Source organism: Crotalus tigris, unplaced genomic scaffold (genome assembly GCF_016545835.1).
Source record: "Crotalus tigris isolate CLP2741 ecotype Arizona unplaced genomic scaffold, ASM1654583v1 scf7180000017631.5181431, whole genome shotgun sequence".
Classification (NCBI taxonomy): domain Eukaryota; kingdom Metazoa; phylum Chordata; class Lepidosauria; order Squamata; family Viperidae; genus Crotalus; species Crotalus tigris.
Window position 1 is genome coordinate 2,422,691 of NW_024096525.1, and position 17,613 is coordinate 2,440,303.

A 17,613-nucleotide genomic window follows, 5' to 3' on the forward strand; every position below is an offset into this window, starting at 1 on the left:
ACAAGGTGAAGTGTTGCAACAGTAAGGTGATAAAGAGCAAATGGTAACACAATAAAATAAAATTTTACAACCATGTGATACAGGTTTTTTTTTTTTAAAAAATGAGTGGTAAGCTAAAACTGTCTTAACCTGGTAGCACAATTTATTCAGAATGTGTTGGAGCCGTGTTGGCGCAGTGTTAGAATGCAGTATTGCAGGCTAACTCTGCCCACAGTCTGGAGTTTGATCCTGACCGGCTCAAGGTTGACTCAGCCTTCCATCCTTTTGAGCTCGGTAAAATGAGGGCCCAGATTGTTGGGGGCAAATCTGCTGACTCTGTAAACAGCTCAGAGAGTGCTGTAAAGCACTATGAAGTGGTATATAAGTCTAAGTGCTATTGCTAAGAGTTATTGTCCATCTCTTACATCTTTTGGAGCCTTCCAGTTTTAATTTGCCCATCTGAATTCTTTTACTGCATCAGAAATGCTTTCTTGCCATTCTCTTGAGAACTTTCTCTTCTGATGTTGTTTCTCTCACCTGGCTAGACAGCTGCAAATATGCGTTGCATGCCAAAGAAGGGAAAGTGACCAGCTTTACCACGCCAGGATTCCCAAACAGCCCTTACCCATCCAACATGCGCTGCATCTGGGCACTGAGAGCCGATGCCAACGCGGTCATTAGCCTGACCTTCACTACATTTGACGTTGAGTCTTGCAACCAAGGAGAGGACTTTGTCAAGGTGTATAACACCTTGAGCCCAGTGGAAGAACGCGCGTTGGTGAAGTAAGTACACTGGCTACAACATGACATGCTCTCATGGGAGGAAATACAGATGGGCTGTTGAGGGCCTAGTTAGCAGGAAACTGAGATAGACTTGACTTCAGGTTTTCATGGCATCTTCTGGGTTGCACTGATAGCTACATTGCTGGGGAAAGAGATTGCCAAATATGCATTGCTTTGTCACTAATTGTTTCTCCTTCTCCCTCCCTTCTCTCTTCTCCCTCCCTCTCTTCTCCTTTCTCCCTTCTCTCTTCTCCCTCCCTCCCTTCTCCTTTCTCCCTTCTCCCTCCCTCCCTTCTCCTTTCTCCCTTCTCCCTCCCTCCTTTCTCCCTTCTCTCTTCTCCCTCCCTTCTCTCTTCTCCCTCCCTTCTCCTTTCTCCCTTCTCCCTCCCTCCTTTCTCCCTTCTCTCTTCTCCCTCCCTCCCTCTCTTTTCCTTTCTCTCTTCTCCCTTCTCCCTCCCTCCCTTCTCCTTTCTCCCTTTTCTCCCTCCCTTCTCTCTTCTCCCTCCCTCCCTCCCTCTCTTCTCCTTTCTCTCTTCTCCCTCTCTCCCTTCCTTTCTTACAGGTTATGTGGGAGCTTTGATTTTTCATACAACCTAACTTTCATCTCCTCTCAAAACGTCCTCCTGGTGATGCTAAGTACAGATGCAAACGGAAGATATCCTGGGTTCAAAGCAGAATTCTTCCAGATGCCAAAGATGACATGTAAGAAAAAGTCATTCTTTCTATTTGGGGGCGATAAAAAGAAGCTCATGGGTTGGCAGGATGTGTGGCCTGACAATGAATTCGCTCCTTTTCCTGACAGTTTCCTCCTTAAGAGAAAGGGAAGAAGACATGAGAAAGGTACAGGCCAGAAGTCCAAGAAAAAAAGATGATCTTAGCCACTGTTGACCCTGGCTATACTTTAGCCACATTTCCTTCAAGAAATAGCAGGCATTCCCCATCATTGTACTCATTATTAAGTCATTCGTACAGAAAAAAAATGTCCACTCCCAATTAAGTAAATGATTCAGTCTAGTCGAAGATAAAGATGAGTGAAAAATGAGTAGGCTAGAGAGGGAGAAAGTCTTGAGGATAATAAGGCACCATGGGCCCGGTTTTTCCCCTCACTCAGGAGTTGTTGTGATAAATGTTGTGATAAATAACACCCTACTGCCCCCACACACACACTTCCAGATACTCTAATGATGCTTCCTAATGAGAAATGAGCTGAAATTGCATGGGATTGAGCTGATGGACAGGTGTGTACAGGTAGCCATAATTGGTCTCCTGGGTTATATCCATGCTTTTGAATCAGGCCATTAACAATTGGCATCCTCTTATTAATAATGGCTGTTCTGCACAAATGCCTCTTTTCCAGCCACAAACAAGGTTCATAAGATGTTGTTTTCTCCCTCCCCCCCCCAAATTGTAGCTTGCGGTGGAGTTTTGAAGGGTATCTCAGGAAACTTCACCACTCCTTATTATCCAGCCCACTACCCTCCAGATTTGGATTGTGTATGGAATATAGAGGTAAGAATTTCAAAGCACTAACTCTGTTTTTCTTTTGGGGCGTAGAGCATAGACAAGGGGAGAGCACTTCTAACCGGCAGATCTGGTGTTAAGAGTTAAAAGAGCTTCTCTGTGATCTATTCTTAAACGTCTGAAAAGACAAAGTCATGTCAACTCAACCATGGAGCGTGGGGCGGAAAGCCAGAGCTTTCTTTCTTATTGTTACTATTTTAATGTGCATTTCTAACCCTCAAGTTGATTTTATATGGCTTTTTAAAAGAATTTGTGATAGTGAAGCAAGGGAACCACTCATGGTGCACTAATCCATAATGTGGTTCATTGGGTTTGGATTTAATATGACGTGTGAACTGATCCCAACTGGCTTAGTCAACAAACATGACTAAACCAAACCATGATTTAATGTAGCAGGTGATCCTAACTAAGTTCTGTGTGTGTGGATCCAGATTCAACCTCTGTATTTATTTACTGCATCTATAACCCACTCTTCCTTTTGAAGATTAATATAGTTCAGATGATGGTATCTCCTAATTTGTTATTGTACCTTGAAGCAATGTAGTGACCAGTTCATAGTCATGCAACGTTAGTTAACAATGAGTATTGCATGCCTTGATGCTATGTTTTTACTATTGAGTTGACCACTATCTTGTCCAACCCCTAAATCATTGTCCTACAGTGACTCTGTGGCATAATGATTGCATGAATTAAGTATTCCTCTTCTCCAACAGAAATATCAATCAGCTCAAGTTCTATTTTTAGATTCCATATGTTTGTACTTTATGATGAATAGGGCGATCTAGGGTGATCCAGATTGCTAGATTTCTTTGTATGTTCTGTTAGGCAACAGGGCTATTTAAAATGTTCCTAGTTATATTTTAAGAAAATGTTGGAAAAGGCAACTAGCTTGGGAGTGAAATCAATGTGTATTCCTTCTTTCCTCTGCCCACCCCTGCCAACTTTAAATCTCATTCTCAGGTGCCTAATAACAAAAATGTGAAGATACGCTTCAATGAATTCTACCTTGAGGATCCTGGTGACTCATCCAACTCCTGCCCCAAAGATTATGTGGAAATCAACGGTGTCAGGTAAGAGCCAGGCATTTGTAAACCCGTATTACCAGTTCTTGTGTGGTTGTAGCTGTGACTGTCTTATCCACTTAGGGCAGGGGTAGGCAACCTTGGCTCTTTTATGATTGGTGGGCTTCAACTCCCAGAATTCCTGAGCCAGCCATGCTGAGGGGAAAGGGAGAGGTTTCCAAGCTGAGCCATGTTGGCTCAGGAATTCTGGGAGTTGAAGTCCACGAGTCATAAAAGAGCCAAGGTTGCCTACCCCTGACTTAGGGCCTTTAAGGTATTCCCTTGCCCTCTTTTAGGATAGAAATATCATAAATGAAAGGTCCTTGCTGATTAAAAAAAAAAAAATCCCTAGCACTCTCAGATGAGGGTGAAGGTTCGTTCTCCGAGCTTGTGGGTTGGTTTCCAAACGTTTCGTTACCAGGCTAGGTAACATCTTCAGCGGAGTTTAGGGGATGTCCGCGTTTTTCTGTTTATGAGGGCTTCAGGTGTGGGTGTGTCGATTGAGGGTCTTGGGATGGGTCTTGGGATGGGTCAGGTGTGAGTCATCAGTGGGAGGCTTGTGATGGGTCTTGTGATGAGGAGGTTACATCCGGTCAGGGTCCTTGGGAGGTGAATTGCTGGTGGGAGTGGGGCTTGTGTGGGTTGGTTGAGGGCTGGTGTTGTCTCTGGTTGGCTGTGTGGTTGATTTATTTATTTATTTATGAGACTTATATACCGCTTTAAGTGCGAGCACTCTCTAAGCGGTGTACACCAGTAAGCAATGTGTATATATATTTACATTGCCCCCAACAATCTGGGTCCTCATTTTACCTACCCCGGAAGGATGGAAGGCTGAGTCAATCTTGAGCCGGTGAGATTTGAACCACTGACCTGCTGAACCCAGTCAGCTAAAGTGGCCTGCAGTACTGCACCCTAACTGCTGCGCCACCTCGGCTCATGATTTGGATTCTGAGGGGCTCGTAGGCTGGTTATTGGTCGATGTGTCTGTGGATGGAATTGCTTGTGGACTGCCAGGCTTCGATGAACTCACGAGCGTGGCGGGGGGTAACGTGGCCAATGATTTTAGTGTTGCTCCAATCGAACTGGTGTTGTTTGGTGTCGGTGTGGGTAGTGATTAAGGATTTGGGATCGTGGCATTCTACTGCCAGCCGGTGTTCATGGATCCTGTTTTTTAATTGACGTGATGACCTGACTAGCTTTGTATTTTGCACAACTGAAAGAATTAGAAGACCTTGTCATTTTATTATGTATGTGTGCATGCATGTGTATGTGTGAGAGTGATCTCATAGATTTATGTATGCATCTCATCATGAATGAATGAATGAATTGATGAATGAATGAATGAATGAATGAATGGCCTGTGGTTGATTTTTATCTTCTTGTGGTCCTTTAGGTATTGTCAGCCCAGCAAGGGATTTGTGGTAATGAGTAAAACCAACAAAATTACAGTTCGTTTCCACTCAGATGAGTCACACGTGGACAGTGGCTTTTCGGCAGAGTATTTGTCCTTTGACTCCAATGACCGTAAGTGGAGATGTCAAATGTGAGATTAATTAGGGAGATAGATGGTGATACGAGGCACCTTCTCAGTTAGGAAAGTTTGGAACATTGAGGCAACAGAATACTTCGATGCTTTCACCTACGTACAATATTAATATATTTATTTGTTTTCTCTTCCCCCTCCTCTTTGTTGACTTATAGCTTGCCCAGGGCAATTCACCTGCAAAAGTGGCCGTTGTGTCAGCAATGAAAGGCGTTGTGATGGGTGGTTTGACTGCCCAGATGCCAGTGATGAGAAAAACTGCAGTAGGTTCCCCCTGTTTAGCCCTGTTTGGGGGTGCGGAGGGTGCTCACAAGGCTTGTTTACTTTTTCAGTGGGCTGCATCGCCCACGGGGTCCACAGCTGATGGAGGCCTTTCCATAACTGCATAGCAGATAGTCTTCTTCTTTTTCTTCTTCAGCTTGCACTGCGAAACAATTCCGATGCCATAATAAGTGGTGCAAGCCAAAGTACTGGGTTTGTGACACGGTGAATGACTGTGGGGACAACAGCGATGAACTGCAGTGCGGTGAGTCATTTTCATGAGATGAAGAAATTTAGAACATGAAGAACTGACTGCTCTTAATGGGAACTAGGAGTTCAAACCTCTTAGTTGTCCAGCCGGGGTTTCTAAACTAAACCACAATTTAAAGTTTTTCACAGCGTGTTAAATCATGAACTGGGTTTATACAGTCTAAAAAGCTTAAAGCTGGAAAGAGTGGAGGAAAGATGGAATGGCCTTGAGGGATAGAAGGAAGAACCGTTGCCATGGTGATGGTAACTCCAAGGACAATTGGATCTCCATGAAAATGTAAAGATTAGATTTTAAACCTCACAAACTAAACTCATCTCTCACCTTGGGTGAGCTCCTCCGCATTTTCCAAGCTCAACTAATGTCTTATCTTGACCTTAGTTGGGACTGAAGTTATAACGCATTTTATTTATTTTATTTTATTATTATTTTATTTTATTATTATTTATTTGTTTTAATGTTTTACATTATAACTGGATGTGTTTTGTAGTTTTAAACATGATTTTATATGTCTTTTAATTTTTTGATTGGGAGCTGCCACAATTGGCTGAAGGATGGGCAGCTATATAAATGTTTTATATAAATAAAGTGAAATGGTCGGGTAAAATAAGGTATAATCCAGGACAGAAACATCTCAGACAAGTCTCTTCCAGGTTCTCACAAAAATCCAGGGAAGGAGGGAGGATACGCATTCAGACCTGCCAGATAAAATACGACAGCTTAATAATAATAATAATAGTAATAATAATAATAATAACAACAACAACAACAACAACAATAATAGTAAAGTTGGAAGTGATCTTGGAGGTCATCTAGTCCAACCCCCTGCTCAGGCAGGAAACCCTACACCATTTCGGACAAATGGCTGTCCAGTCTCTTCTTAAAAACTTCCAGTGTTGGAGCATTTACTGCTTCTGGAGGCAGGCTGTTCCACTGATTAATTGTTCTCACTGTCAGGAAGTTTCTCCTTAGTTCTAGGTTGCTTCTCTCCTTGATTAGTTTCCACCCGTTGCTTCTTGTCCTGCCTTCAGGTGCTTTGGAGAATAGCTTGACTCCCTCTTCTTTGGGGCAGCCCCTGAGATATTGGACACTGCTATCATGTCCCCCCTCATCCTTCTCTTCGTTAAACTAGACATACCCAATTCCAGCAATAATAAGACTGACCTTCATTACATGGGATTTCTAGCTTGACCTAACTTGAAGGGCCGACAACAAATTCTGTTTTCTCTTAGTAGGATGATTGGGACCTTTTAGGTGTGATGTAGTTTTTGAGGGAGTCTTGCAAAAAATCAGCTCCAGTGTGAAAGCAGACCTACCATGACAGATAGTGGCTGGTGGGAATGACTTCTTCTCTAGCAATGGAAACTTGCAATTTCTCCCTTCCTTCTCAGAATGTCCTCCTGAGAGCTTCAAGTGCAGTAACGGTGATTGCATCCCAGCACAGAAGAAATGCGACGGAAAAGCTGACTGCAAAGATGGCAGCGACGAGGGAAAGTGCAGCTCCGGTAAAGGCTGTAAGAGAAGTGATAAAAGTCTGACCCGGGGAGGGGGAATCCGGGAAAATGGTGGCTTCTAAGCAGTGTTGTCTTGTCCATTGTGGTCAGGTCTTGGGGAGCAGTGGAGATGGGGGTAACTGATGTCCACAGGTTGTGTTCATACCACTGCTTTCCTTATGAAGAAGTGGTTAGCCCCTGGTTCAAACAGTTGAACCCATTCAACATTGGATCAAGAAGGCATTTTAATCCCTAACATACCTGCTATTGTTTTCATCTAACCTTCTTTGCTGTTTCGGCATATAAAGATGAAGTCCTAGGGAGTAATAAGTTATCCCTACAAACTTGGTTTGTCCCTAATTTCCCCAACATTCAGGAGTGGGACATTGGCAGAAGGAAACAAATTGAATAAGCTTTCTTCAGCTTTGTGAAAGCACCAACCCTGATCATTGGGTCATCACTTTTCTTTCAACATGTTAATTAAAACAAAAAAAACAATAGGAAGTGATCATCTCCAAGAATGTTTGAAGACTCAAAGCCTCTAAGACTTGAAGTCCACAAGTCTTAAAGTTGCCAAGTTTGGAGACCCCTCATCTAAGCTCTTCAAAACTGCCCATTCTCAATTTGACCAGGACATTGCAATTGATTAGTTCTTCAAGGCTAGCACATCAACATTGCCTGTTCTCTTTCTCTGAAACTTCTCAACACCATTGCCGTTTTGATCCCTGTTTCCAAACCAAACCGACACATTTTTACTCTTTCAGACCTTTTCATATGAACGCCGTTCAATTGCCACGGAACCCTTAATTAACCTCATTTCTGTAGCTTTGGTTTCCCTTCCCTACTGCGTAATTCTTTTTAATGACTTTTAATAATAGGATTCTGGCATAGTTTGTATTTGAAAACTGTGTGTTTTTCTTTGGAATTCTCAAGGAAGGTTTATGAGCCGCCTGACTCCCCCAAAAAAACATCTATGTTCTGGAGGGTATTGTGTAATTTTTCTTAAAAAATTACCCTCATGGAAGTAGACATGCTGAGGGCAGTCAGAAAAATGGTGTGTTCTACTTTCTAGAAAGGAAGTAGCCAAGTTCTCCATGGTATTGAAGTGCTCTGGAAAAGATTCAAATACTTCCGGGCTCCATTTTACGTTGGGTGATGCTCCCTGGGCTCTTTGACCAAACACAATGGTCTCCATCATCACCTGGTGTCCTCCTCTTCTGACATTACATTTTCTTTCTCTCTGCTTCACTCAAAGTGGCCAACGTTTCCTGTCAAGCATATACGTACAAATGCCGCAACAATCAGTGTGTGAGCAAAAGGAATCCAGAATGTGATGGGACGACAGACTGCAGTGACAAATCAGATGAAGATAATTGCAGTGAGTTCTAATCCTAGCGATATGAGAAAGTGGATAATCTGAGAAGTGAATAAATTCACAAATGTAGCAGTCTTGGAAAATTAAGTTAGCTTGTGGTGAAAGGGTTGGAAACTTAGAAACCATTGACTATTATTATTGTTATTATTGTTGTTGTTCTTGTTGTTGTTGCTGTTGTTATTATGGTTTGCATTTGGTGGTTTTTAGTTGAGTAAGTAGGACAACTTACTTGGGCCTAGATGGCCATATTTGTTCTTTCTGTCCTACCTAGAGGTCAAGACTACGTGACTCTGAATATTATAGCATTAGTCTTGATGTGTCTGGGGACATTACAAGCAGTGCTGATGGGCATAATGATCATTGTTAGCCAGAGGTTCTTATTTGGCCATTATGTGGAGAGATTGGGGGGTTACTTCCATTCCAACATCTTCCAAATATTTTTCACAACCCTTAATGCAGAGGAGAATGGATGAAAATGAAGTTCAGTTCTTGCCATGAGGTTAAAAAGGATGTCAGAATATTGGGAAATACTTTCCCCCTGCAAAGGATTGTGGGAAACTCTTGTTGAACGTCTTGAATGATGCCCAGGCATCTTCCTTAACTGAAGAGACCAACTGATTGAAGCTTTTTTGGGTGTGTGTCTGAAATCTGTTCCTTTTAGACTGTGGTCTCCGTGCGTATAGCAAACAGTCCCGGATTGTAGGTGGAGAGGATTCGGATTTGGGCGAATGGCCCTGGCAGGTCAGCCTGCATGTCCAGGGCGAGGGTCATGTCTGTGGGGCTTCCTTGATATCCAACAAGTGGCTGGTCACTGCTGCCCATTGCTTTGTTGAAAAGAACTACATCAGGTAGGTAGAGATTTTTATCATGTTTCAGAATTTTTTTTTTTTAAATTGATCTGTTTGGGGATGTTACAAGCAGTGTTGATGAGCAAAATGGTCATTATTAACCAGAGGTACTTATTTTGGCCTTATGTGGAAAGACTGGGGGAGGGGTCTTCAAACTTGGCAACTTTAAGACGTGTGGACTTCAACTCCCAGAATTCCTCAGCCAGCCAACTTTAAGTTGAAGTCTTAAAGTTGCCAAGTTTGAAGACCCCTGGGTTGGGGGTTACTTCCATTCCAACTTCTTCCAAATATTTTTGGAATTTTTAAAGTACAGGATCCAAAAGAGTGGGGGGCTCACCTTGTCTGGAGTAAGATGTTCCATAGGGTGTGGATAGCAGCTGAGAAGACCCTCTCCAAGATCCCACCATGCTGGCTAGGGAATTCTGGGAGTTGAAGTCCATAAGTCATAAAGTTGCCAAGTTTGGAGAGCCCTGCTTTTGACCAATGGGATAGACAGCATGCCCTGTCTGCTTGACTGGTTGGGGGCTGGTCAATGGAATTGGGATGGGATGGTTGATCAAGTATCCTGATCCCATGCCAGGAATCCCATTTTGGTATGAGAAAGCAGAAGACAATATTGGCTTTCTTATCAGAGTCAGACACTAAGGTAAGATAAGCAGGAATCATCCAATCTTTGCTGAATTTCTCATGATCTCAAGATCCATGCACTAGCCAAGCCCCAAGCTTTCAAACCTTATGCAGGTAGTCCTCATGCCAGTTGCCAAGCATCCACGTTTAGATCATGTGACCATGGGGATGCTGCAACGGTTGTACATGCGAAAACAGGTCATAGGTTTTTCAGTGCTGTTGTAACTTGAAACTAAACAAGTGGTTGTAAGTCAAAAGTATTGAAAAATGTTCTTGCTGTCATCGCAAAGATGCTTTTTCACGAGGCATCCGGTCTTTCTTGTTTTTTTCTTTGAAGACATTTCGCTTCATCCAAGAAGCTTCTTCAGCTCTGATTGGATAGTGGGGAATGGAAGGATCATCTACTGCAGGGGTAGGCAACCTTGGCTCTTTTATGACTCGTGGACTTCAACTCCCAGAATTCCTGAGCCAGCCATGCTGAGAGGAAAGGGAGAGGTTTCCAAGCTGAGCCATGCTGGCTCAGGAATTCTGGGAGTTGAAGTCCACGAGTCATAAAAGAGCCAAGGTTGCCTACCCCTGATCAGAGCTGAAGAAGCTTCTTGGATGAGAAGCGAAATGTCTTCAAAGAAAAAACAAGGCAGTCCAGTTGCCTCGTGAAGAAGCATCTTTGGGACAACCATGACCTGGATGATGGAGAATCTCCAAAGACCAGGGGTGGGAAACCTGGGCTCTTTTATGACTTGTGGACTTCAACTCCCAGAATTCCTGAGCCAGCCATGCATGGCTGGCTCAGGAATTCTGGGAGTTGAAGTCCACAAGTCATAAAAGAGCCCAGGTTCCCCACCCCTGCCATAGACGTTCTTGCTAGTCTCGCCCTTGCTAACCAAGATACATTACTGTGCCTGCAGATACAGTGATCCCTCCCTATGGACAGCCTTCATGGGTCTTCTGAATCAGGAGGCCAGGTCAAATAGCCACGTTCAGAAAAGGGCTATCAAGCAAATCATCAGCCATTCGCTCTTCAATGACTTCTCTTTCGACTATGACATTGCTGTGATGGAGCTGGCCAGCCCCGTCACTTTTTCCAAAGAGATCATACCTATCTGTTTGCCCGATGCCACCCACGAATTCCCTACAGGAAAAGCCATCTGGGTGACCGGTTGGGGAAGGACTCAAGAACTGGGTGAGTCAAGAAATGGGAAGGTGAGAGTTTGTCGTCGGCCCTTCAACTTAGGTCAAGCTAGAAATCCCATGTAATGAAGGTCAGTCTTATTATTGCTGGAATTGGGTATATCTAGTTTAATGAAGAGAAGGACGAGGGGGGACATGATAGCAGTGTTCCAATATCTCAGGGGCTGCCACAAAAAAGAGGGAGTCAAGCTATTCTCCAAAGCGCCTGAAGGCAGGACAAGAAGCAACGGGTGGAAACTAATCAAGGAGAGAAGCAACCTAGAACTAAGGAGAAACTACCTGTCAGTGAGAACAATTAACCAGTGGAACAACCTGCCTCCAGAAGCTGTGAATGCTCCAACACGGGAAGTTTTTAAGAAGAGACTGGACAGCCATTTGTCCAAAATGGTATAGGGTTTCCTGCCTGAGCAGGGGGTGGACTAGATGACCTCCCAGGTCCCTTCCAACATTATTATTATTGTTATTATTATTATCATTATCATTAAAATGTCAGAAGGTAATCATGGCTGTGCTACTGGCACAGGTTGCAAAATATTATCTGCTTCTTCCTCGATTCATGAGCATAGAACATAGAATAATGGAAGGGATCTTGGAGGGCTTCTAGTCCAACCCTCTACTCAGGCAGGAGACCCTATACCGCTTTAGATAAAGGGTTGTCCAATCTCTTCTTGAAAACCTCCAGTGATGGAGCACCCACAACTTCTGAAGGCAAGCCAGCCGTTCCACTGATTCATTGTTCTCATCATCAGGAAATTTCTGCTTACTTCTAGGTTACTTCTCTCCTTGGTTAGTTTCCATCCATTGCAATGCAAGCCAGTCATAAAGAGCAAAGACCAAAGATGTATCAACGGAGGCTACGCCAAATAAATCAACATTCTAAAACTTGTTGAAAACCCGTTTGTTGTCACACATAATACTGTTTCTCCGAATGCCTAGAGTCCTGCCACAGGTGGTCCTCGACTTACAATCACAGTTAGGATTTGGAATTTCCATGGCTAAGCAGTGCAGTCATTAAATGAACTGTGCCAATGTTCATGACCTTTTTTCTACGGTTGTTAAGCGAATGTTGGCTTTTCCTCGTTGATTTTGCTTCTCAGAAGCTGACTTAAAAGGGCCCAAATGGTGATCCTCTGATCCTGTGATGCTGCAACTGTTGTAAATACATGCCAGCTTGCCAATTTGGATTAGGTGACTTCCCTAAATCTCACATAAACCATTCTGGGTTTTGGTAGGTTCTCCTTCCAGTATTTTGCAGAAAGCAGAAATCCGGGTGATCAATCAGACGATGTGTGAATCCCTACTGGCCAATCAACTCACTGCACAAATGATGTGCGTGGGAGTCCTGAGTGGAGGAGTCGATGCTTGCCAGGTGAGAAACTTTGCAATTTCTTCTAAAGACGTGAAGAACTTCAAGAACCTTTAAATGGTGCTCAATGGCAATTAGTAAGCAGCTCCAGTCACTCCATTCAGATGGCAGAGAGTTGTTTAGCAGCATCACCATCATTGTGGATCAGGGGTCCTCAACCCCCAGTCTGTGGATCATTACCGGGCCATGGCATGCCAGCAACCAGTCCACACAAGGTCCCACCTGTGGGATGCAGGCAGCACACAAAACCATGCCCCCTCCGGTCCGTGGAAAAACCTCCCTCCATGGAACTGGTCCCTGGTGCCCAAAAGGTTGGGGACCTCTGTTGTAGGTACTTGGCAACAAAGGAGCCACTCAGCCCACATCACTCTGCTCCTTCTTCTTCTATTGTTTTATCTCCCTCTAGAACAGGGGTGTCCAACCTTGGCAACTTTAAGACCTGTGGACTTCAGCTCCCAGAATTCCCCAGCCAGCCATGCGGGCTTGAGAATTCTGGGAGTCGAAGTTCACAAGACTTAAGGTTGGCAAGGTAAGACACTCCTGCTCTAGAAGGACCAGCCTATACAAGGATTGATCCAAATCCTGACAACTCCTTAGAAAACTCCTTGAAGTATGAAATGAGGGAAGGGAGCAGCAGAGAATCTGTTCTTCATTAACTGCTTCCTCATTTCCTTTTAGGGAGATTCTGGAGGACCGCTTGTTAGCGTGGAAGTTAACAATAGGATGTTCCTGGCTGGGGTAGTCAGCTGGGGAGATGGTTGCGCTCGACGGAGCAAACCAGGTGTCTACACCCGGGTCACCAAGTTACGAACATGGATCAAGGAGAAAACAGGGGTGTAGGTAGTTTCTGCCACTAGGATTGTTCACACATCTGCCCCCTCGCCCAGGTCGGTGAACCTGGCCATTGAAGAAGACTTTCCCGCATGATGTGAAGGGAACCCTGTCTTAGAACATTCACTCCTTCTCTCCTTTTGTTCTCGTTCTTCTGGGTCTGGATGGGGAAGGTTGGTTTGACCCATCTGGATTAATTGTATGTGGACCGTTGCCCTTCAACTAGGAGCCCTTCAATTGCTTCTTGCCTTGCTTCTGTCTCCCGAGATCACCGCAGTGTCTTCATTTAAATATGAACTGATTTTTGACCGGCCTGGAGCTCCATCACAGATCTGACTTCGGCACAGGTGTGCAAGGGAAGGTTGGAACCAATTTGAGATAGGATTATACCGGCTCCTCTTTTCCCAAGCGCCAAACAGATGGCACTGGGAGGAACAGAAGACTAAGCTGCCTGTTTAGAAAACAAATTGCAGGTCTCTGGGCTTGGTGCCCTGTTGTTTTCTGTGTTGTGTCCAACACAATGCCAGCTGCGATTATCCTACGGCCTATAACGTTTCCCCTAAAGGTTGCTATCTTTGCTATCACATGTGCAAAGCCCTGGAACTCTTAAGGAAAGGGAATTATGACAATTTCCAGATTTGCTACCTGGATTGATTTAGGGGGCTATAATATCGCTGCAAAACTTTGTTGACCACTAGAAGGGAGCAGAGAGATACAAAAAGCTATCTTTTGCTCCTGGCCAGTGATATTCTGAATATTTATTTTCAGCAGAGGTAAGGCAGCGGTTTCTTTGATTCAATAACTTCTTCTTTTTTCCCCCCCTATCCCCCTGAGTGAACTTCACAATATCGGTGCAGAATTGTCTATAAAATACAACCTTGTCAAACTGACGAGGTAAGCACTGAAAATCATATTGGGTCTGCAACGTAAGAAGCATCATCCTTGCTGTTTTTTACGGGAATATTTCCCGTCTCTGACTTCACCTCCTTTTTATAAGACGCTAATCAAAGATGCAAAGACCTTGGGAAGAAAAACAGGAGGCGGGACAGCCAGGAAATCCCCCCCCCTCTGATTTTTTTCTTTCCCATCCTCATTTGTTTCTTACATCTCACACGCTAGCATAATTTAGATTGAGATTCCCTCCTTGATATTTTTTGAAACCATATTTCTGTTCATTTGAGTCACTGGGATAAAAGTTCTGACTTTAGCTTCCTTTGTAGGGAGAAACAAGCTCTACAACGGTTCTGTGGACTATTAGGTTGTTCTGCAAATCTCTCAAATACCTTTGAGGACAAAAAGCGACAATTGGGGAGTTGCCTTTTGTTCTTCTGTGTCTGCGTGTAAAAATCCAGTTGAAATATTTGGGACTTGCAATCCACTAGCCTCTTCCTTTCATAAAAACAAAACAGTGGATTCTGGACTTTTCCAACAGTGAAAATTACGATTCTTTCCATCAGGGGTGGAATATGGTAGATGGACCAAGAATGAGGGGAGAACTTCAACAAGTGTGTTGGATTCCACCTATCTTGTTTGCCTGAGTTTTGAAAAGCCCGTGCCTTGTATCTAAGTGCCACTTCATCTCCCGAGCCATCCTTCCACAAGACCTTATCTCTTAGAAGCACTTCTTGGTTCTTGTAAAAGGCTGCAAGTTTCAGATGTTCTGGAGACTTGGTCTCCTGAACTTCTTGGAAGACGTTCTGAGATTTGCAGACCCTTGCAGTTCTTGCTCCAAGTCACCTTCCCCAAATCCTGTCTTGCCCAGAAGGTTTTAGGACCCCTTTCCCCACTTAGTGCCCCTCAGATTTCTTGGACACCACAATAAGCTGGCTGGGAATTGCAATGCCTAGTCGTCAATGCCCATTAAAAAGCCCATCTTGGAAAAAATGTTGATAACGGAGCAGATATGTCTGAGATACTGCACTTTTAATCCAGTTCCTCTGCACCTTTTTACCTCATTAGAATGAGATAGATGTAGAGAGATCTAGAGAAAATAATTGTGTGTGCATGTGTGAATGTGTATATGTGTGTTTGTATGGGTGGATGGTTTCGTTTTTCTGCCCCGTTTTGGGGCAGATTGGCATTACCACAATGTGCCTTAATGTACAGCCTTGTTTAATCTGTGGTACTCTACAACATTTCTTTCTTCTTAGGACCCCTGAGATTCTGTATAGGTTGATGGTTAAAGGTAATGCTTGTTTTCCAAACTGGGGGTCCTGTGAAAGTCTTGTATTCACATTCCTCTTCTTCTTCCTAGCTATTAGCCAAGCTGGTTGTAGTCCAGGCTTCTATCCTGTGGTGTCAAATGCTGGTTTGCTTTGGTGTTGCTGATTGCATCAACAGACTGTGAGCCTTCTTTGAGTAGACTAAGTGCCTCTGTGTAAGCCTTTGAGTGAAAGAAAGATGACCGTGAGATTATTTAGAAAATAAACACTACTAAGTAGAGTTAGATGGATGGAGGAAAAAATTTTCTGCAAGCCAATGGACAAAACTGTTGTATTTCACTGTGTGATCTGTTATTTTTTACAACTGTTGCTTTTACAACTGATGGACAAGTAATGAGTTCTTTACTTAGTGTTGTTCTGTTCTTAGTGTAAAACTTAGTGTTGTTCTGCACCTCTGTTGGTCCAAAATGTAGACCAGGGAAAATGACATATGTTCTTGAAGAAGTTGTTCCTCAGACACAGGACAAAAGTGGGAAGAGGTCTTTTTTGTTGTTGTTTGTTTTAGGATATTTGAATAGAAAGGGCTATTTAACGATCTGGGAAATAGGACTGTGTCCTGTTCTTTAAAGCACAAAGCTATAGAAAAGGACCAATGCAGATTTAACTGTTTTATTTCATGTTAAAAGAAAGCTTTTCAAAATTGTTTGAAGTTAATCAGCTCAATTTTACTTCTTACTGTGTTTGTATATATATAAAGATTATATCTTTTTTTAAAAAAAATGCTGTAAATAGCCTAAATACAAGAAAAAACTATACCAAACATAATTCCTACCAATATTTCTACCCCCCTTTTTATTTTTTATTCAAAAACCAAATGAAGTGGAAATGTCCGATGATTCTTAATCTGTTATTAAACTTGTTTTTTAATGGATGTTTCATTTTAATTAGTCATGTTCTGTGGGGTTGAAATATTTTCTTTTGGATGAAAAGCTGGCCTGAGTAGTATAAGCAACAAGGACCTCAAAACAGAGGGATAGCATCAAGATCACAAGAATTGATGCAGGAAGTCATTGATTTATGATCCCAACTGAGCCCCCAATTTTTGTTGTAAAGTGAGACAGTTGTTAAGTGAATTTTGCTCCATTTTACCATATTTCTTGCCAAAGTTGTTAAGTGAATCACTGCAGTTGTTTGTAACACATTCAAGTGAGTCAATGGCTTCCCCATTGACTGCAACTGTCATAAATATGAATCTGTTGCCAAGCGTGTGAATTTTGATCACGTGACCCCAGGGATGCTGCAACGGACATAAGTGTGAAAAGTGATCATAAGGCACTTTTTTCAGTAATGTTGTAACTTCAGTTATTAAAAGAAATATTGTAAGTTGGGGACTATCTGTAATGCCACTTTATACCGTACTAGTGAAGCCACGTGGAATACTGCGTACAATTTTGGTCACTACAATACAAAGATGATGCTGAGGCCCTGGGAATTGTGCAGAGAAGAACAACAAGGATGATGAAGGGTCTGGAGCAATGGATGCTTCGGCTGTGTGTGGGTCCAGCTCTTCTGAAGCCGGTATATTTCCTCCATACCCATTCCAAATAATGGGTTATATATCTTTCCCGTGTATTTGGCGTCCTCCAGATCAACTTTCAGATTTACAAGAACATTCCTGAAGTTTTTCTAGTCTGATGTGTCCTGGAATACATAAACATAGATACATTTTTGGAACAAGAAAGAGAACTTGATTAATCTTTGTTCAATTCATGTGGTGGATTCTTTAGATCAGAGTGCATATTAAAAGCTCAGATACCATGTGTGTATTTGTATGTATGGAGATGAATGGATGGATAGATGGAAAATTGATGGATGGATGGCTGTAAAATAGATGGACAGTTGGTAGATAGATAATAGATATTGATATAGGTAGATTTAGACAGAAAATGGATGGATAGAAAATGGATGGATGGATAAATAGAAAATAGACGGATAGTTGGATGGATGGATAGATAGATATAAATTGATAGATGATAAATAAAGATGCATGCATACATGGTTAGATAGATATTCTGTTCCATTTTTTAACAGATTAGCATGATTATAAGAACACCAAAGGGAATCTCTTTCAAGTTGTGGACAAAAAAACTCAAGATGTGTATCTTCTGTTGTTCACTATGCCCTCTGCTGTGTTTTTGCACTTGGGGCATTGGGATAAATAACACAAGTGTTTCAATTTTGCTCAAAACCCTGGCAGGTTCAGAGGACTGAAGCTGGGGCTGTATATATTTATGGTTGTTTGCT

The 17,613-nt window shown here is 42.8% G+C and overlaps 1 protein-coding gene across 2 annotated transcripts in view; it reads left to right on the forward strand.

Annotated features, from left to right (window-relative positions):
- ST14 (ST14 transmembrane serine protease matriptase) overlaps window positions 1-17,046 on the forward strand; it is a 39,797-nt gene extending 22,751 nt beyond the window's left edge. The window contains exons 7-19 of one of the 2 annotated variants that reach the window (XM_039334530.1): window positions 525-762; window positions 1,325-1,464; window positions 2,174-2,271; window positions 3,244-3,353; window positions 4,738-4,868; window positions 5,046-5,150; window positions 5,306-5,413; window positions 6,808-6,930; window positions 8,165-8,287; window positions 8,946-9,132; window positions 10,668-10,942; window positions 12,183-12,319; window positions 12,995-17,046. In XM_039334530.1, coding sequence (XP_039190464.1) covers window positions 525-762; window positions 1,325-1,464; window positions 2,174-2,271; window positions 3,244-3,353; window positions 4,738-4,868; window positions 5,046-5,150; window positions 5,306-5,413; window positions 6,808-6,930; window positions 8,165-8,287; window positions 8,946-9,132; window positions 10,668-10,942; window positions 12,183-12,319; window positions 12,995-13,156 — 1,937 coding nt within the window. In that variant the 3' untranslated portion in view covers window positions 13,157-17,046. The remainder of the gene's footprint in view (window positions 1-524; window positions 763-1,324; window positions 1,465-2,173; window positions 2,272-3,243; window positions 3,354-4,737; window positions 4,869-5,045; window positions 5,151-5,305; window positions 5,414-6,807; window positions 6,931-8,164; window positions 8,288-8,945; window positions 9,133-10,667; window positions 10,943-12,182; window positions 12,320-12,994) is intronic. The other variant, XM_039334531.1, reaches the window with a different exon arrangement.
- Window positions 17,047-17,613: the final 567 nt, after the last annotated feature.